We start from the raw sequence: 22,369 nt of genomic DNA, 5'->3' as shown, positions 1-22,369 counted from the left end.
GGAAAAATCTCAAACAAACATTTGGATTATGTTTAATATTTTTGGAGCTTATTTTGTTATAAGCTAGGGCGGATCCAGACTTTTAATCAGGGGGGGGGGTCACACACTTAGACGAAGTCTTACTCATCGCTTACAAATATTCTTTAATGTTTTGTAAATGAGGCTAACAAAATGTTAATAACATATATTTTCACGTTTCAATTGCTAAACAACTTTAATAATCAAATTATTTTGGAACACTGTTTTCCAGCAAGGAAACGTCTAACTATACATATGAAAACATTCCAAGATCCCAACAGTTTTCTAATTATTAAATATTTAAGGGCTAAATCACAATAGTTTAGAGGGTTTCTAATGCATTTCACGCAGAAATGTAAGAAGTTGTTTTGAAACGTAGCTTTTTTCCAAAAATAAAATATACTTCTGTTGTTTCCATTTCTATAAATAAGATGAACGCTATAAAAATTCAAAAATGCATAAAATGAAAGACGATCTGATATGTAGAAATGTCGGGTTTTTTAAACGTAGTTTTTTCGAACTCAATTTTCGGGAGTCTCTTATTACTATCGTTATCAATCTGAATTTAAGGAAATAGGTGCATTGAAGTACATTATTTCTCTAAAAAGTTAAATCAAAACAAATTAAGGTAGATAAACAAATAAGCTGGGAAGAAACTTTTATGTAGCACTCACAAATTACACGTTTCAGAATCTCTTTTCACTTCAAATCTTAGGACAATTAAAGCTCTTATATATTTTAGATATGAAACGTTTATTATGTTTTTTACTTAGCCATTAGCGTAGTAAAAGTGTCACTTTTGCTTGTTTGGGACATTTGTATTATTGAAATTCGTGTTTAAATCTTAATGCTAGAGTAAATTCACTTCAAAAGTAGGTTTATTCAACAGAAAATCAATTTTGAAAGCAAGCCTAGGTCGCTAGAACTTTAATAATTTCTTCCAAAAAGTCTGTTCTAAAATATTTCCTATATTTAAAGATTTAAAAATGTACCTGAAAAATAAGTTTTTCTCAGAAAGTTAAATGCCATTTTATTTCTCAAAAAATTTAAATTTTTTTTCGAAAATCACTTTAAATTTTGTCTTTAAAATATTTTTGGTAAGTACTAAATAAAGTGCTTATTAATATACATTTCGCATTTAAATTTTCTTAAAAAATGTTGACCCCTTTCTGAGATATCAAGTTTTGTAAATAAAATTAATATTTTTTTTAAATCAAAAAATAAATGCATTTTTTATCATCAAAAATCATCACCAATTTGATGATTTGATCTTTAACAAAAGCTTGCAGAGAACGAGAAGATTATGAAATCGGTCCATTACTTCTTGAGAAATCTAAAAAACAAAATAAAGGTTTTATGAGGGGTACCCTTCTATAGCAATACTAAAATATGTTTTTCTTGAGAAATCTTAAAAACAAAATAAAGGTTTTATGAGGGGTACCATTCTATAGCAATATCAAAATATGTTTTTCTTGTAGAGAGAAGCCATATTAAGAACACAAAATTTAGATAAAGTTTAAAAAAAATCGCATATTTTAACCAACAAATTTGTTTGGAAACTGCTGTTGTTTTTTGTATTTCTAAAATGAAATAAATGCCTTACGTTAGTGGGTTGAAAACCTTAATTTTAATCAACTCAATTGTTTGGACTGTAGGGGCCAGGAAGCCAGATAGACAGAATCGGGGTACCCACTTTTTTCGACTTCTCTGCCTTCATAATGTCATGTTTGATTAAAAGCTCTAGTTCGACATTTTTTACTAATGCAAAACTTGCTATGTAGTTCCTATATGTCACAAGTAAATATCATTTCAATGTTCACTATTTATGTGTGTCAAAAAAAATAAATAATAAAATTGAGGGTTAGTTTTGGGAACTTAAAGGCAACTGAATATAAAATTCATGATCTCTTATTCAAGGTTACTTCTAACAATTACTAACAAATTTTTAGTTAAAATCTTTACTTATATAACTTAACTGTATAAGCTTTATGGCTAATGGGATATCCCCTGGATACTCCATTGGTCAAAAGTTGATGCACTTGTGCTGTGTTTTTGGAATATCCGATTCATATAATGGTATTGGTCTAGCCTTCAGTTAAAAGTAGTACTTTTAGCAACAAAGATTAAGGAAGTAAAATACAAATGTTGTTCTCATATAAAAAAAAAAATTCAAAAAAATAATGGAGGTCATTACCGCCATACGATTAGTTTTGAATTGAAGGGAATTCCTTCGAAAAACAAACAACTTATCTCCCAAGGGGGTTTAAAGACGCCTGCGACTCCCCTCTGGATCAACCATTGGTTGTGAGGTATATCAAATATGTTAAAAACGGAATTATTCTGCATGGTTCATTAATTACTTTGTTCGAAAAGTATTTTTAGATATTTTGGGAGAAATAGTAAACCATGATCAGAACCCCTAGTCGAAATTGGGCAGATTAAAGTTTTATACGTAAAGTATTTTTCAATATTACCAAAAAGTGCAAGACTGTAGCGGTTACATCTCTTGCTTTTGATTTTGTTTTGAGAGCGTGCTTATTTCAAGGTTACAGCCAGTCTACTACACTTTTAACAATTAATATTTGAAACCCATTTTTAAAAGTATGCAACTGGCAAGGGAAGTTTTCGTTCAATTTTCATTCAAACATTCTGTGGCCTTAAATATAATAGTTGTTATTAGGTTGTCATCTGTAAAAAAAATCTCTAATCTGGTTCGACGCTCTACTAAAAGGTCTTGAAATAGATAAATTTATGATGAACCAAAATGGGCCCAAGATCGATCCTTGTGCAATTTCTGATGAAATTTTAAACAACTATGATTGTTCAGATCGTATTGAGGAAAATCGGTTTTCAAGAAAATGTGGTAACATTCGAAAATTAAATTGTACATATTAATTTGTATTGTGTCCCTTATGTCATTGAGAATCAAATGCTTTCTGAAGGTCTAATTTAAATAAAATTTTAAATCTAATTTGATAATTAGGTATTATATGTATGCATATTATGGCAATCTAAGTTTACATGTGAATGCATTTTTTCGAAAACTTTTCCTAGGTTAAAAATGACAGTGATAAGGATTTAAAACTCGGATTATCTTTGGTGGGTTTATTTTTTGCAATTGGTTATAATTTTGATTTTTTCCAAAATGATAGAAAACTGTGGAAGGAAAGGCAGCATTTTCCTAAAACGATATTTCATACACATACCTTAATTTTCTGACGATTCTTAGTTGGATAAGTAAAAGGAGAAGTACCAAAAGAAAACAAATGTTGTATCATGAAACAAACTTTGCTAGTTAAGTTACTATCTAAATTTGTAATCTTTTCTGTGTGTAAAGCTAAGAAGAAATTTTGAAAGGCATTCATTCTTGATTGATTATCAACTAAATCAAGGCTAACTTATTAAGAGATATTGCTACCGAAAAATATTCTACCAGTAATTTTGTCAATTTCTTTAAATGCTTGTGGAGACGGATGCATTTTTTGGAGCTTGTTTTTAAATGCGTAGTTGAGATTAATATTAACTCTTTGATTAATTCACAATTCGAAATGTTTCTATCGCAAGGGACATTTGAGTGGGAAAGGTTGTATTTGTAAACCTTCTTTATGGTGTAAGTGGCAATGGCAAGAACGGATTATAAATGTTTGAGCTTTACAATAATTGTAATACCAAAATGATCCGAAAGTGTTGCAAAAGTTTAGAAGATTTCAGAACTAGCTTCATTTTTAGTCTTTGAAGAAATGGAGACGAAATTAATATATAACTGTGGAAAATAAGGGCTTTACTGGGCAAGAACTAGGAACTAGGAACCACTTATTTTCATACATTTCTTGAAAAACTTCTTAATATTCAAAACAAAATAAAATATGAAGATAAAGTCTGTTGGACCTTAAAATTTTACCATTGGACCCTGTCTCATAAAAGTAACTTCCCTATGAATATTATTATTACAATCAATAAGTGTTTTTAAATATGCTGAGTTTTGTTCTGTTTTTACAACATGTCAGTATAAGTCCCTTTGATCCATTCAATTATTCAGACTCAAACATAATTAACAGTTGTAAGACACTAGGTCTTGAAACAAATAAGTTCAAACATCCTGAATATCATTTCTTCAAGTGCTCATTTATTTATTATTGATTTTCAATGTATACAAATTATATTAATTTCGAGAAAGTTTAGATTTTTTTTAAAACTTACCTGTGATGGTGGTGAATCCGGTGAAGAATCCCTATTTTCAAAAATATTTGCATCAGTATCGAAATTTCTATCCAAACGACCCACAAATGGAATCTCTTCGAATTGCAACAAATTTGTTTGATGCAATAATTGATCTGGTGATTGATATAAAATATCTTCAGCCAATTGGCTTTCCAAAGACTGATCATTGGTTGTTGCTGCATCCATGGGGGTCATTTGTTCGTGATCTTGATGTGAGATAGAGGTTGTCGATGGTGGGGTAGGGGGTGTAGGTCTAGGTGTAGTTCCTTTACACTGCATTTCCCGACGACAATGTTCGGCACGCGCAATTTCAGCCGCCAACCATGATGGCAGTTCAGGAAGAAGCCAAGTCAAAGCTGACCGTAATCCCAGCATTATATGCTTAAAATTAGATTAAGAACAAAAAACATAAACACAGGTTAAATAAAGGCTTTAAGATTAGTGTAGATATACTTAGCAAATACATTTCAAAAAACAAGTAAAACAAACCTCCAATGTAACAATTAAAATAATTGTCTGAGTCGTTGTCAATCCAGGCCATAACCTTGACACCTGACCGGATAAGCCAATCAATGCACAATTGACTATAACCGCTGCCAAACTCAAAACACTCAATGCATTCTGCCATGTCCCAATATTGGCCACTCTCTGGCCGAAGGGCCTCTGATGGACGTGTGCCAGTTTAAATGCATCCGACCGTATCTCCATTAAATTATTAACCAGCGCACAAATCCCAGCCAACGGGAAGGCAGCCGAAAACAACACCACATAGCCCATTTGCACTAACATCTCGAGGTGATCCGAAAATGTGCCGTCGTACTACAAAAAGGGGGGAAAATAGAGAGCGTGTTTTAAATTCACTCAACCTTTAAAATGTCCATGCCTAGCCTATTACTATATACCAGCTATAAAATGCACGGATACACTACCTTGAACAAAGAGCTTTCGATTTCCGCCTGTCCAATATTCCGTTTTGTGGCCGGTGATGACAACGAACCCATTGCTGGTAAATTCGGGCTGGGAATCACCGGACTGGTTCCTCCTCCTGCTGCTTCGACTTTGGTTGTATCATGTCCCCCATCAATGATGGGATCATTATTAGGACTCTTAGGCAATGACGACGACGACGCCGACGACGGCGACGATGCCGACGTTATAGGTTGTTGCTGCAGCTGTGCATCGAGAATTGTTCGATTGACATCCTGTGTCGGGCTGAGGGCTCCCCACATTGTAAAACTCAGCCGTGCCAGTTTCCATTGTTCGATGCAATATGGCAGAGCGGATTCACGTAGATTTCCGATTATTTGACGTGAAATCAACAGCCCAGCTAGTTGCTAAATTGGATTTTACCAAAACAAAAACAACCAGAGAGCATGATAAGGATTCTATCTGTGTGGATTTGAAGATGAAGAAAACGAACCTCTTTAAGCTTCTCCTCGTCACGGAGATAGAAGGCAATGTAGAACAACGATAGGAATGAATTCACAAATTGAAATAGTGCAACCTTGGCAATGAGATGATTCTCATACTTCGACTGAAGACGATAGTTTTCTAGAAGCAAAACAAAAATAAGGAGATGGATTATTTTTAGTTTCAGGAAGTCAAAAGTTCAGATTGTTGTTGTTGTTGGAACTTAGGAGTTACCCCTGTCATTGAGCCAAACAGCCAACTTGTAATATGCTTCGTCCATTAAAGTGATGGCACCGGCAAGTAAAACTTTTGGTATCACACTTAAACAACACAGGACACTTTCTTCGGGTAGTTTTTCATCCCACCAATCCTGTGGAATAAGAGATAGAGAAAGAGAGGAGAGAAAGAAAGAGAGGAAGATACTATACATATAAATTTTATCTAGGGTTAGATTTGTTTTAAGATTTATTTTCTTTTTATTTTATCACGATGATGATGATGATGAAAAATTAATCCTTTTTTCGATTGCTGGGCGCAATTAAGGATTAAGGAATTTTTGTTTTGTTTGTGTGTTTGTGACATTGAACTATTTTTGTAGGTTGCAAAATGACTAAGGCTTTGTTTTTTTAATTTAAAAGTTAAAATATGCGTGGTTTTCTTCTTTATACGAATATATGAACAAAAACAACACGAAAGCTCAAAAATAAACAAAAACTGTATTCATGATGATATTTAATTAAACCTTTTATAAGCCTTCGTCTTTCTCTAAGTATAAAGTCCAGTGCTTTGCCTATATAGGAACTATAACGTTAACTTAACCTATGTATACAGTAGTGCCCTTGGTTGCCGGTCTTATATCTACAAATGTTTCAATTTTCGGCTGGATAAAAAAAAAATAAAATAAATTTTAATCCCTCTGGTCGAAATTAACTTTTAATTAAATAAGACTTGAGTTTATTTATATTCGTATATAAAGAACAAACGAAAAATTATATTGTATGAGAATTGGTTTATTTTTGTGTGTTTTATGGAGTCAGTCAAGTTTCAAGTGTAATTATTGTATATCCCAGAGTAGGTAATGGTTTTTCTTCCTTTGGGATTTCTATCTATATAAATGTGTTTATAATTATTATCATCATAATTATCATCGTATACTAATGAATTTAATTTTTGTTGGTTTCATATTTTATTAAGGGAGGTTTTGTAAATATAAACACTTGAATATAATTTCATTTGGAATTTAAGGCAACAAGTATATTTTGTAATCAAAAGTTAATTCATTAGTAATGCGCTCGAGTTGTTCCTTTGATATATCAAATTAAGGATTTCAATATTAAATAATTGAAATATTTTGGGGATTATGGGACGAATTGAAATAATTACGGTTTCTAATTAATCAAATTCATTTGAATCAGCTTTTTAAAAATATCTTTAAATGGATTAAGGGGCTATGGTATAAGACCAATAGTAAAAAACGATGCGACCCTCTCTGACAACTTCCCATCCGTGGCTATCAGTTTTAAGGCTCTTTGTACTCATAATACTAAAGTCGAAAACCAATTCTTATCATATACTTTATCTTATTCGTGTTTTGTAAAAAAAAAGTTGTCAGTTAAATGTTTCTATAAACTAACTAAAAGTTTGCAATAATAATTTACGTATGAAAAAAGAAGTTCGACTTCCATATCTACTTTTGTTCCTGAAATTTTTAGTCGAAACCCCATTTTTGAATAGAGGCTAAGATACCCAAGCTGATAACTTCCCAGTATCCGTCTGTCGATGTATCTAGCTTAAAATTTTGTAGGTTTTCTTGTTTTGTTCAAAAGTTGACGGATTAATTATTCTTTGAAATTTTAAAATTACTAACAATATTTTTCATATAATGAAAAAGTTTGATTTAAAATCTATATTTGTTAACGAGATTTTTAGTCGAAACCCAATTTTTGAGCAATTGAAGTCGCATTTCTTAAAAGTTTTTATTTTGTACATAAACAAATACAAATTGGATGAATGAAATTAACTTGAAGTCAATATCTTCCACCATTCACGAGATATCGAGAACCAAAAATCAATTTTTACCAATTTAGCATATTCTTTTTTTTGTACATTTTAATTTTTTATAAAAAAAAAACTAACTCTTGGATTTTTATAAAAAAAAATGACTTAGTGTCGAAAACAATATTTTTTGTGAGATAAAATAAGTTTGAAGCCAATATTTTTAATTTTTGAAAAGATTTTTGAAGTACTATTTTTTAAGAAACTGTAAAATCGAATTTTCTCAACATTTTACCGAATGTTGAAAATCATGTTTCTTATAAAACAAAATTAGTTCGAAGCCATAGTCTCAAATTTTTCAAAGGATATTTTAGTCGAAAATCATTTTTTTTACTTTTCGCAATGTTTATTTTTTTTAAGTTTTGATTTTTTGTGATTATTTTCAAAAATATATTCGTGTGGTATCACGTTACAGTATATAATATAAAATTTACCTCAAGCTACTAGCGTTATTGGTTCGTGAAATATTTTGGGTTAACCAACATTTTTTTAAAAATTGCTTTGGTAAAAAAACCACCCACTAAATTTTTTTGAGGGTCTTTTCTGCATCTTAATCCATCTTCCTACATTATTGTGTGTATAAGAAAATTTATTTTAAGTTGATATCTCTACAGGATCTTGAGATATGGACAAAGAAACAAACATCGTGAACGTACGTACACAAGCATGCGCAGAACTCTCTTGAAATCTTTTATTTCGACTCTAGGGACCTTTGAACGTAGAGAAATATCAAAATTTTAATTCGACAAATCGGACCGATTACAATAACTTCCTATGGGAAGTTCAAAATTTAGTACCATTTTTGTAAAGTTTATAATTCTTCTAAAAAAATTGCGATTGATTTTTCTGAAAACATTATAAGTTTGCATAACATAAAATAATTTTGAATTATTCTAGAGATATTCGATTCAAACAAAAGTTTTTACCAATTTTTTTTGTAGATTCTTACTTTTTATAATAATTTTTTGAAAGTTCTTCCTGTATCTTTTGATGTGTTCATAATTAACAGGAACTTAAGGGGTTTTTAATACCCATAAAATGTTTAAAGTTTAAGCATCGAATCGGTGTACGATGGTCTTAAAGTTTTGAATATAAAAATAAGAGGATAAAACTTAGTTGGGTAAAGCATTTCACATTCTCGATGTGCGGGTATAAAAGAATCACTATGATTGGAAGTGGGTCAATACAACTGGATAATTGAACATAACATTGTTTGTAAAAGTAAGTAAGGAGTTCTTTAAATAAGGGCGCGTAGATGTTGAAATGAAAACAAGCTGTGTGTGAGGTTTTAACAAAATTATTTTTTTTATTTGAAAGGCGCATGTATGCCAATAAGTGTGGTATATGACATCATTGAAATGCGCGCCTCGGCTGCTTACAGTGGCATGGATCCGAGTGTTCCAATTTTCAATGACTCTTCCGCATGGATCCGATTGAATTTGAGCATTGGTCTGTGTTATGATCATCTTTAGTCTATCAGTCGATTGTGGTTTATTTGCATAGACCAGCGACTTCAAGAAACCCCACAAGAAAAAGTCTACCGGGGTCAAATCGTATGACGTTGGTGGCCAATTCACATTAACCCTGCGAGAGACAACTTTACCCTCAAATCGTTCATGCAAAATGTCAATCGCGGCGTTTGCTGTGTGGCACGTAGCGCCGTCCTGCTGGAATCAAATGTCGTCTAGGTCCATATGCGTTAACTTGGGCCATAAGAAATTAGTTATTATCGTTATGTAGCGTTCGCTGTTGACGGTGATCGCCTCACTAACGTCGTTTGCAAAAAAGTATGGACGAGGGTAACTTTTTGAGGATGTATTATCAACATGTGAACCTTGCGTGGTTTGTTGTCGTTCTATATAGGGCAATTTTGTTTGTTAACATAGCCATTTATCAAAAAATGTCCTCTTCCAAACTTCAGCGAACAAACGACGTTGTCTATGGTGATGAACTTCGAGCTCCTGGGTCAGTTGGATCTTGTATGGGTGTAGGTTCAAGTCCCGACACAAAGTTCACCAAGTTGAAGACTGCGAAAGGCCGAGTTCTGGTGCACGGCGAGGAATACACTGCCTCAGGTTCTGCTGTAAACTTTCAAGGAACGGTGATGTTCTCGACCGATCTTATCTTCCTTGAACGTACGCGTGTTGTGTTGGCTGATTGTTTACAGAACCGGTTTTCTCAAATTTAGCCACCAAACGTTGAAGAGTCGACTGTGAAGGGCCACCACGTCTACCATAAAATGGGCATAATGCGCGCAACGTTTGCGTTTACGAACACACATTTTAATAATAAAGTTATATCATTTGAATGTGCTGCTTAATCATGTTATTTGCCATAATTTGGTATAAGCAATTGAATAACAAACAAAAAATCTACCCGCTCCAATTGAAAAACCCTTTAGTAATCATGGCGTGATGGTTAGTTTGTTCAACCCCTGCCTGTGCCATCTAAAAACACATGTTTTTTCCCGGGTACTGCCTCTTGCGAGCAATTGACAAATCATTCAAGAGTAATTCTTGCCATTAAAAATTATTTCTCAATAACGCCGTTCGGATTCAGCGTATAAATTGTAGGTCCCTTCATCCCTGAGCTGAATAGCACACAGCAATGCTTGAGAGTTGTAAGCCACTATGCCTTGCTTTCCTATGTTTTGAATTTTTTGTAAAAATATCGATAAAGCAAAGAAAGACAGGAAACATTGCGGCGGTGTTCGAGTGATATAAATGTTTCGGTTGTAGTTCTATCAGATATTATTTACAAAGTTCATTTACGGGTTCTATCAATAGGACTTAAACTTACTTTAGAGGCCCAAACATACAAGTTATATTCAAGTTTTGAAGGAATGAAAGCTTTGTAAATTAAAATCCTATTAAATTTCTTGAACCGTTTGAGAAGTTTAAGCATTTTTCGCAATTTCGAATATATTTTCATTCCATAATGGGTGATCTTTCATACACTTACCGAGTACTTAACGAAAAATAGTTTCCTCAATGCAAGCGCCACTCTTGGAAAGCACCATTGGATTCACATAAGTTAAGCACGAACAACAAGAGACAATAAATTTAGACAGTTTATAATTCAACATGTGACAATACTGTCGAGATCGGAATTTAATGAGCTAAACATACGCTGTCATTGAAGTTCCCCATCCGAAGGACAAAGATGTGAATCTAGAAATGAATAAGAATAGCTGGGGGTTTTTCGTTGGCCAACCAATTTAATGGATTAGAAGTGATAGACATGATATATGAATATAAGGAAGAGTGTCGGAGACAAAATGGAATTTTGAATTCCTGAATTAAAACCGCACAATACAATTTGTATTGAAGGGTTAGAAAGGTAGTTATTATCCCAACGAAGGAGATCATCAATACCATAAGCTTGGTATCAAACTTTTCCAAAAGCTTTCAAAATATCAAATGCAATAATCTTACTTTCTTTACAACGATGTAAGAATTTGTTAAACTGTTTGTTTAGTTTAGATAAACCATCAAATCACCGGTGGATCTATTGCTACGGAATCCGTACTGCTGGTCATTAAGAAGCTTTCTTTCTTCGAGCTATTTTTTAAGCTGGTAAATTATTCAGCTTTTCCATGACTTTGCAAAGAAGGGACTTAAGTGCATTTGGACTATAGTTAGAAGGATAGAAGGAGGATTCGCCTTTTTAAGGGACAGGCTTGACAAATGCTGTTTTCTATTCACTCAGAAAGAGAGCTGTAGATTAGAAAGGATGGAGAGTTAAGCAGCACTTTGGCCTCTTTAGAAAAATGGGGAAAATGCTATTCGGATCTTTACTATCTATAAAACAACATTTTTTTTAATTGATACCTCCACTGGTTCTTAAGATATGAACTGCGAGATTCATTACACTATCATTTAAGGTGGAATTGTCGTCGAAATGTTTTTTATCTCTGTTCATAATTGATACTGAGCAAGTACATACAAAAAAAAGGTCCTTGTTATAACACTTAATTACAATCATTTAACAACGGAAATTTCCTTATTATAATGTACATAAACAAAAAATAATTGCAGAACTACTTCTCTTTGCAAAATATGATTGTTTGCAATTAAAGAATATACAAGTGCCTAGACCCCCAGACCTCTTTCAAAAATTAAACAAACACGTTCCTAAACACAATTATCGAAGCACTTGAAATAATGACACTCGGTGATATAAAACCTTAAAAAAAATGTGAAAAATAATTGTAGTACTGTGCTATATATGTATATTTGAATCTCTTTACTTGGGTACTATGGCGTATACGTAACACAAAATTAAGTAAAATATATTTTAGAGTGAACAAAGTATATGCGCATAGGTATGCCGAAATCTAATTAAAATGTATTCCCCATGATATACCAACAGTTTTCTGTTTATGTATATACATATTTTAAGTCAAGAGAGGTGAATGATTCAGCACTTTTACCTTCCACATTAACCTCTTTTCTAAGTTTTATTTTATTACTTACTGGTTTACCTCTTTCTGTATTTTATGGTGACCAACTGTAAACTTGTGTTTTTGAGGTTATTTTCAAAAGAGTATAAACTATAAAATATGGAGTATGAAGAGTTTAGACCTTTAACTTTATTATTGATATTAAGTACAGGGTGCGTAAGAGAAATAGAAAGGATTTAAGCAATTAATAGCTCCATCTCTGTTTGATAACAGAAAATAAATCTCAAAGCTTTCAAGAGAGGAAGGATAAACAATGTTATCTTTTTTTTGTCATAGCGATTCTTAAATTAGTTAAATCCTTACAGACGCGATTATTTTAGCCGATGAAGGTCATTTAAAAAAAAAAGAAGCCTCTTCATTCGCTGAAGCTAGGTAAGGTTAGGCAAGGTTATGTTAAAGTTGGACACACTAAGGCCAGTTTAATGCCACATGAATCTTGAGGCTATCTTCTAAGCTTAATGAAACTTGTTTAAGTCCCTTTACGAAACGCGAGATGTTGCTTATGTTTATATGATTCAAATGGTGTAGATCATTATAAAAGAATTTTCCTAGTTAATTCTTGCGTTTTTGGGATAGAGCAGGACATGTACATGTGTTTCTTCCTTTTCCTCGTCCATACAGCTACCGCAAGTCATTTCAGAATACGCTTAGTCGAGTGGCGTGCTTTTCTATTAGACAGTGCCCTGTTATGACACCGATTATCGAGCTTATATGCGATCGGCAAGCACCTTGATCGCTTTAAACCTGGTGTAGGCCAGTGTTAAGCTATAGAGTTTGAAGGCATAGAGTCCAGAGACTTAAAATTGGCTTGACTTACTGAAAAAATGTGGATATTAGATGTTGATATCATGTTTTCTTTATGTCAGGAAAAGACTTATTTTATCGCCAAAGTTCCGCCTGGAACACGCTACTCGTTCGGAGTATGCACCTCCACCAACCCCTTGTTTTTGATCCATCTTTGTAATAGTGGATGTCCTACCTTTCCAGAAAGCTCTGGAAAGTATAGAAATCTAGAAGTTTCTGTCGAATCTTAGTTGGGGAATGTAGTCTGTGTGCTTTGGAATTGATTTTATATACTTAAGAATTACCGAGTGGGCAGTGTTGTTATTAACCTACAGCGCTGAAGCTTTTAGGTTAGTAGAAGAGCTTACGGTTTTTTGTTTGCCAACTTTATTAAGAGGTGTAAGGTAGAGTAGGGTGTCTAGTGCCACAGATGGGGTCGTGTGAAGCGATTCGCTTAAATAAAGACAAGATGAACGTTGGGCTTTATTTAGTTTGTCAAGGTCTAAAGCATTCCACCTTACTGCCACAACGTACATTTAAATCGGCCTGATTATTGATGTGTGTAGTCAATGCTGTTCTGGGTTGTAAGCCTCATTTAATACCAATATCTTTTATTTTCAAGAAAAGAGAGCTCCAGTATCTTTTTGGACTCTTTCTTGAGTATTGCGTTTTAAATTTAGTTTTTTGTCTAAAATGAGACCCAGATACTTAGCCTCTTCGAACAACTTTAATTAGATTATTTTAATATTGGGAGGATTAACAAATGGAATTTTGTATCTCCTTGAAAATAGGACTAATTCGGTTTTGTGAGGGTTCTTTAAGGGTGTTAAAATGCCTTCCTGAAACCGCTATAGCAACGCCGCCGTTTGCACATGCAATCATTCTAAAGCTCTCCGCATCCAGACCGGTAAGGATATCATTTTCCACTAGGCTGCAAAGAAAAGGGGATAGATCGGTGTCCCTCTACTACGAATCTTCTAGGAGAAAAGTTTCCCAGTTTTAGGTTAATTATTCTGCTAGTTAGCATTAAGTTAATAAACTTCCCAAGCGAACTCTCTACGTTCAGAGATGTTAGGTCGGATGTGATTGCACATAGATATGTCTACGTTGTTAAAAGCGCCTTTGAGGGTAAAGAAAGCAACCAAAGTGAACACCGTGTCCACTAATTTGGCCTTACAGTAGGCATGTTGAGACATATACAAAAGTTTTGTATCAATACTTGCCCTTAATTGAATATCAATCAATCTTTTTAAGGTCTTAAGAGGAAATGACGATAGACTTATAAGTCGTGGATCTTTCGGGTTGACTTGATAGCAAGCGAGGGGGTAAGCTTTTTGAACAATTAACCGCGACCGCTACAAACAGCTGTTAAACGAGAAGTACCTGATTCCAGCAAGACTGTGCGATGTGTCATGTTTTTTTTTTAGGTAGTGCAACTGTCCGTAGAGAAGAAGGGTCTAGTGTCTTATAACTCTCAACAGTTTCTGTGACTGAGTAATTTCTGGGAAGTAGGTAACCTACAATTTGTATGCCGAATCCATTGCATTTCAGCAAAATTTTCAGCTGAAATAAATTGTACAACATCTGGTAACACTAATTATGTAAAGCTTTCGTTTTAAACAAAAATATTTTCTCCCTTGTGTTGTATACTTTTTTTTCCTTGCCCTCCCTTATCAAACCTTTGGTCAATTTATTCGTTTATATAATTATAGTCATAGTGTTATAGGAGACCCATTAATTTTATATTATAGTCTAACTTGTAGCACTTTTGTCGCGACAGGACTATTAAGATAACAGTGGGATGATGTAGTGTAATAAATGGAATTTAATCAACAAGGAGTTAAGTTTGCTATATTATGGCTTTGTTTTGGTTTTTTGAAATGTTGTTTGTTAAAAAACCATTTTTATATCAATAATTTCAAAACAAAAAAATAATCACTGGCACAACTTTTATAAAGGAAGTGCTCAGTCAAGAGGAATAAACAGTGTTGGAAAAAATAATAGAAACAAGTATCTTCATCATTTTCAATACACAATATTTTGTTTAGCAATTAAGTCTTTTGTCGTTAGTCTTTCTATATTTAAATCATTTATAATGATGCTCTTAAATGGTAAAATTGTCTTGCGAAAATGGTGAAAAGTTTGAGGTCAATGATGATTTCAGCTGGAAAAAATAATATAAACAAGCTACTTTAACTGCTATTCTTACGTAAGGACCAATATTTTTTGAATGCGAATGGACAAATTTTTAAAAGTCATTATTAATTTTAATAAATATGGATCGTGGATTACATTATACTCGCTTTAAACGCAAAGTGACGAAAAAACTAAGACAAGCTGGAAAAACGGTGTTTGAAATTGCAAAAATCTTAAACTAATCTAAAAAAGTGTTTGAAACTCTACATTCAAGCCCAAAAGAAGGAAAAGATAAACTTCTCCCGTTTTTATACACTATCGGTAAGAATAGGTAAGAACAAGCCATTTCTTTCTTAAAGAGAACTCAGAAATGAATGCAACGGACCAGTGACAGCTAAAACAATAAGAAACCGAGTATTAGAAACAAGTCTTTTTGGTAGAAGTCCACGAAAAGTGACGTTTTGGAGCAAGAAAAACATTATACAAAGACTTGCTTTTGCAAACAAATAGTTGCACCGTTCTTATTCGAATGACGATTTGTGGTCTGATGAAACGAAGTTCAATTTGTTTACTTCCGATGGAAAAATGTATGTGAAGGAGGCCAAAAAAACAAGAAGTTTACCTCAAAATGTACACAGAAGACAGTGAAACACGGTGTTGGGAATATAATAATTTGAGGGTCTTTTTGAGCATCTGGTGCAGGTCCAATATTTCGTATCAAAGATAATATGTGCGCTGTGGCTTATGTCTACATATAAGATTCAATCATGCTACCATTTATTGAAGAGGAAGTAATAATGAACTAAATGGGAGTTCATGTTAATGACACGAAGCACAAAACAAAATCAATGTTATGGAATAGTGATCACAATTCTAAGGCGAACGATCGGATATTGTAAAACCAAAAGAAAGATGAGCTGTGGTTGAAAAATCAAAGGGTATTCCATACCCGTAGAGGCATGTGAAAAATTAAAGAATTCCATGGGGCGAACAGTGGAATCAGTTATTAAAAATAAGGATGTCACTGCAAAATATTCTTAGAATTTGAAATACTTTTACCGTCAAGTTACTTTCTCACTAAAAAAATGTAGCATTCTAACATTGCTGCTAATATATTTTCAGGATGAAACAACATAATTATCATTATTTCTAATTATTATATTTAAAAAAAATGTTTCCATTCAAACAATAAATTATTAAAAATCTATCTGTGTAGCATTTATTTTCCACAAATACCTTTTTGTGTTCTTAAAAGAGCGAACATGAATACTGTTTCTATTATTTTGTCCATATCTGTAATTTCTTCTTAATCATACTGAATAATTTTCATCTGAGTTGATTTGTTATTCCGAGGGTTATCATGGTAACTCTCCTCAATAACAAAGTAAATAATCATTCATTTTTTAAAGCAAGAAAAAAATAATATAAATAGATATTAAGGTATTTACAAACTTTAACTCAATGGCAAAACACACCTAAATAAGGACTTGTGTCATATCTAATTGGCATATAATGAACACAACATTGTAAAAAGTCCAACGAACCGTAAAATTCCCGACCTTTTGCCAATTTTCGTAGATATTTATCATGAAGAAAAGGAAAATGAAAAGGTACTGCATTTTTAAGAGATATCTTGTGTCCAAATTCCTTGCCAAAAAGAAATTTAAGTGGATCTAAATATGTACATATGTTTGTAGAAGAGTAATTTATAGATATGAAGGTATGAAGGCATTAAATCATTCATAGATATGAAGGTATGAAGGCATTAAGTGCTTCAAGCCCAACAAATTCTAATCTTATATTAAAGGTTGTTATTAAAACACATTATTAATATTTTGGCATTATGCATGATGACTTTGAAGTCCTCTGAAAGACTTTATTCGCATTTTGACTAATGAGTAATTCAAGACTGTGTATTTTTTGACGTTTCTAGTCTAACTTAGCAAAAAATAACTGGAACTAAAACTCTTGCCGTTTATTTCAAATTATACACATTAACAAAAGAAATAACGTTTAAAATTAGTTTCATTTAATATGAAAAGTAAGTTTAAGTTGAAAATTTTGCTGTTGCTGTAAAACATTTTACTGGATTTTATGACATCCCAAAAAAATCAAAGGTAACGTCATATCGCCTAAAAAAAGCCCAAAATCAATGTCCTACTGCTCAAATTAGTTTTAAGATATCATAATACTTAAATTAATAATTGACATATCGCCCAAAAGATGGCATATGTTTCAAAATTTGGGCATTCTGTCAAAATGTTTGTTTATTTTTGCCATTATGACATTTTGAGTTCTTAATTTATCTGTCAGATCGCCAAAGAAACGTCAAAAAAGTTTGACAAATATGTTTAGCTTTATTTAACCTCTTTCAAAAGCGAAATATGACCAATTTTCAAAGTGAAATAAAAAGAAATTTTTGCTTGCTTACAGATATTTTTTACGAAATTTCTCTTTTGGGGCTTTAAGCCATTTTATGATTTGGTTTATATGTCTTTGGGTGATAAGACATAAGGAACAAAAGAAATCATACTAATCGCAATGATTAAAACCACAATCTCTATCTTATGTCATAAAGCCCAAATTCAAAATTCTTTTGGGCAAAATGACAACTAACAATTTGGGCGTTGCCACATTCAATTTGGATTTTCGGTGATTTTTTTTTAACTTTTTGAGCTTTGTGTCCAATTTTGGGCTTTATGAAATTTTAGGATCTGGACGTTATGGTTTTGGGCGAAAAGACCTAACGCACGTTTCAAAGAACCTTTATTTTATAATGGAGTTTTTTCTTAGACATGTGCTTTTCAAGAAGAAATAGAAAACGCATAGGTAAAAATTAATGTCATGTCCAACAATTTAGTATTATTATAGATGGAATAAATTTCAGCCGAGAAACCCAATTTTCGACCACTTTTTGCCGTATGTCAGCAATAATACGACCTGTTATTCTCTTATATATCGTCAATCGTCGCAGGCTTATCTGTCTTTTTAAGGGACTTTACATAAGCCCACGAAAATTGTCCAGCGGTGTTGAATCGCACGATCTTGGAGTCCACGCCATCTACAGGAATCCGACGAAAGATAATGCGCTCATCAAAAGATGAATTTAATCAATTGATGCATCGACCGAATAGAACCATAATTTTGGAGATAAATTTGCAGGTAAGTAAGTCTATGCATACATCAAGTGACAGCTGTGAAAAAGACAGTCCAAAAATGGATTGCCAGATTGAAAACCACACGACTAAAACAAAATATTTGAAATGTTTGGATTGGTTATAATAAATCACAGTCGAATTCATAACTTCGCAAATCATTACAGCTAGTTCATTGCAAACTGAGCGAAAAACGAAAAGTTATTATTTTGACATATCCAAACATAAAACAAAAAAGAGATTGGATGTCATCAATGTGCTTTTTGAAAGTAGACAAACCTGAACAATATCAGGTGTGACATAAGGATTAAGGACATAATTTAGCTTATGATAGAAGATGTCATCTTCCATTGTGAAATCTCTGTGAACGTGTTTAGTTTCGTCCAATTTCTCTACATTACTTGTTCCACTATAACAAGTTTTATTGTCAAAATATAATGAAAAATTAAATTAATTCTCTGACATATCCTTCAACAGTGCCCGCCGCTTTTAATTGATTAATTCATTTCGCGACTACGGTAGTGAATGAATTATTATCATATCGTGGATGTAACACCAGCTTTAAGTGTTTGAACAAATGTAGATGACAGCAACAAATTCTATTCAATCGAAAAGAATTTAAGAACAGACAACAAAAATATACCCTCTTGTCCCGCCCTACAGAAAAAAACCTAAAAATTAAAATGGAAATTATGTCACATATCCCAGAGGTGTTCTTGAGTGAAGTGTTCAACAAAATATTATATTTTTTTATATAAATTTTGGTCTCTAAATGAGAGAAAGAATATAATACACTTCAACTATTATGCCTCATAGTAAAGAGTGCGGTAGCGGTATGCCTGATGGCGGTATAAACACAAAACCTGACAGCTGCCACAATGACACAGCGCAATGAATGCATTTAGTATTTCATTCATTTATAATGATGACACTTTGCAGCAGCATCATCCAGCATCACATCAGTGTTGTTTTCAGCTATGATGATGATGATGATTCTATAGCACAACAGTTAGCAAAAAAACAGCTCCAGGGACATTTTTGGTGAATTTCGTGGCATACCAAACAACGACACAGAAACACACACTCATACCATTTCTTCGTTATGCGATTGCATTTGTGTCGCGTTATTTAACTGACAAAATCGACAACGACAAAACACAGAATTCCATATTTGCTTATATTTTATATTTGCGTGTATTTATACTTTTGGTTGACAGGTGTTGGAAAACAGCGAGACGAAAAAGGAGGTATGTTTTGTTTTTTCAAGAGACAGAGAAAGAGAATATAGCCAGCTGAACTTCTGAATGTCAATATAACCTGAGGTAGTATTTAAATAAATAATAATATTATGCAGGAAAACATTTAAAATATTTGCAAAAGGATCAAGGATATTATGCTCTAGAAGCAAAGAGGGACGATGAGGAGGCAAGGACGATATTGACGAACGACGATAACGATAATGATGATGATGATAATGACGACGATGACATGGAGATGGCGTGGCGGATGCCGACTGGCAATGAAAATGTGGGTTAGGTAAGCATTCTCAAAATTTAATAGGATATTTTATCATTATACCAAGTGGAAGGATATGTCTGCTTTCATGTATATGTCTCCTTATATACGCCCTACAGTCTACAGTATGATAAATAAATGGTTTATGGTTATTTAATGAGCAATAAGGATATTAATTCAACATTGGTAGGCAAAGAGAATATATTATTATTATTGCCGTATATAATGACAAGTTTGTTTATGGTAGCTCGTCTATCTATCCGCCTGATGGCTAAAGTTTTTGGCTTCCAGCTTTGTCTCGTTGTGAGGTTTGTGACATCTGCAGTAAAGCAGCTTTTCCTTCCATTGGATTAGCTAAGACGAGTGCGGCTAAGGGAGGAACATAAACATAACTAATTTAGTTTAAGGCAACAAGATTTCGACGGGGCATATGGCGCGAGGAAGTGAAGGTATAGTTAGGTATATACAAGGAACTGAATTGTCTTTAGCTGTTTTATCTAGGTCTTGAGGTTTGATGATAATAGCCGAGTTTTTTTAGGAGTCCACATATAGTGCAGTGAGAAATTTCCAAAACAAACGATCAAAAATATTCAAAAGTTGTTAAAATTAAACATTTTTTAGAAAATCGTAAACAAAATTAGCGATATTCAGGCCAGAAATTATTTTTAGTTAAAAGAAATTATGTTAAGAAAGTATCAGGAAGAATTTAAATTTAGTTTGTGTTCATGTTTTCCATATTTTAAATTGAAGCTGAATAAAATAATAAGTGAAGTAAATGGGTTTCTATGTAGATCAATGTTTTGCTGTGTGTTGATTTTCACGTGCAACAGATGGCGCTATTTTGGAGAAGACGTTGATAACAAAAATATTTGATAAATTGTTATCATGGCGCAACACACGAAACATATGATTATAGTTGAGCGATGGTAAGGGATGAGGAAAAGCGGGACGGGTCTGACACAGCTGCAATTAATTTTGAAAGAGACTCAATTTAACAGAGCAGAGAAGTAATGGTTCCTAGTTAACAAATCAAAAATAGAAATAATAACTTTGGTTGTACGTTAACTTTCAAGATATTGAAGACCAAACAGTTGAAAGGCAGATTACGCATTAACAATCTTAAACACCTACGTTGAACTGCTTCAATCCTTTTAATTTGAGTAGTTTAATAGGGGGACCAAACTTGAGACGTATATCCAAGTGTTTATTGTTCATGTGGCTGTCAACGTGGCAGCGAAAGTTAAGTTCTTTATCACAAATGACAAATTAATCACTCGCAAAATCGACTATTGGCACTAAGTCCCCATTGATAAAGTAAATTCTGGGGGAGGAGGGAGGCTTTTGCCTGAGATTTTCAAGATGTGGTACTTACCGACATTGAGTTCAAGCTTGTTTTTGTACACCTTTTTTACACCACGGAGGAATAATATACTAATATCAGAAGATCACGAGATGCGCTTATTAATTTTTATATCGTCCAAGTAAACAGACAAATCACAATAGAGCATTTGATTAACATTATTGATAGCTATAAGATAATTAACAGTGGCGGTACACTGAAAGGTGCATGATAAATAATAGACTGAAACGATGTCAAATGGACAATATTTTTTTTTTAACAAACAGGAGTTCAGTCAATTTATGAAGAGAGGATTACAATTTAAGTATCAGTGACAAATTTAAAAAGATTGGTAACATTTACCAACTTATTAACCATGTTAAATCAAAGAAAGAATGGATTTGCATTTTAAAGAAAGCGATTCGAAGACAATGCTTTCGAACATTTCCTGTAGGAAATGTTAGGGCGATGGATGGCGATAGCGTTCTTTGGACTTCTTTTATAGGCTGGAATAACATGCGATACTTTCTTAGACTTCGGAAATATGACTTGCAAATAAGACATTTTGAGTAAGTGAATCAGGGGAAGAAGAAAAGCATTTATACATTTTCTACGGACAATAGTTGGAACTCCATCAGGTTCGATAGAGTTATCTTTTTAAGTTTTCACTTTAACATGATTAGTAGAATATTTATAGTATTAAATGAAACTTTGGCTGAGTTTAAGAAATGTAAATATTACGAGTAAGTATCGGGCAGGTAAATGATTGCTTCAAACAAATTAGCAATCACCACAAAAGGGTCTGAAGATGGACAGTTATTCATATTCATCAACTGTTTTCTGAGCAAAGTCAAATTCTAATTTAGTGAGAAGGATGCTTAATTCTTGAATTCTTGTTAGTGGCCTTACAAAAATTTAAATTGTATTCAGTAACAGTAGTTGTATTAAATGTAAAATGTTTAATACAAGAAGGACATAATTAGAGAAGTTTTAAAACGATCCAGAGCAGAAACAAGTGGACCTCTTTCAACTTAAATCGACTTATCAGGATCGGGTGCAAAAGTTAAACAAAGTTGTCTGACAAGATTTGAATTTTGTTATCTTTTAAAGAATTGCTAAAAAATTTATTTTACTTTAGCTTTTACATATCTACATCGATTCTTCTGCAGATGTTTTATTTGTTATGCATATAATTTTCCACTGTACTACGGATGGCTTTTCCAACACTAATATTGAAACTTATTTTGTTTCGAAATAAATTCATGCATTATTAAA

At 32.9% G+C, this 22,369-nt stretch overlaps 1 protein-coding gene across 7 annotated transcripts in view; it reads right to left on the bottom strand.

Moving 5' to 3' along the window:
- The window catches only part of LOC129938587 (anoctamin-8), a 111,198-nt gene that overhangs the window by 10,455 nt on the left and 78,374 nt on the right, over nt 1-22,369 (bottom strand). For all 7 annotated transcript variants that reach the window (XM_056046237.1, XM_056046238.1, XM_056046240.1 and 4 more), the window contains 5 exons: nt 5,884-6,019; nt 5,660-5,790; nt 5,169-5,573; nt 4,729-5,058; nt 4,219-4,620 (listed from right to left, as the gene is read on the bottom strand). In XM_056046237.1, the coding sequence (XP_055902212.1) occupies nt 4,219-4,620; nt 4,729-5,058; nt 5,169-5,573; nt 5,660-5,790; nt 5,884-6,019 (1,404 nt within the window). The remainder of the gene's footprint in view (nt 1-4,218; nt 4,621-4,728; nt 5,059-5,168; nt 5,574-5,659; nt 5,791-5,883; nt 6,020-22,369) is intronic.

The sequence above is a fragment of the Eupeodes corollae genome, chromosome 1, assembly GCF_945859685.1.
Source record: "Eupeodes corollae chromosome 1, idEupCoro1.1, whole genome shotgun sequence".
Taxonomy (NCBI): domain Eukaryota; kingdom Metazoa; phylum Arthropoda; class Insecta; order Diptera; family Syrphidae; genus Eupeodes; species Eupeodes corollae.
The sequence above is the reverse complement of the archived record's forward strand: the minus strand, read 5'-3'. Positions and strand labels throughout refer to the sequence as shown.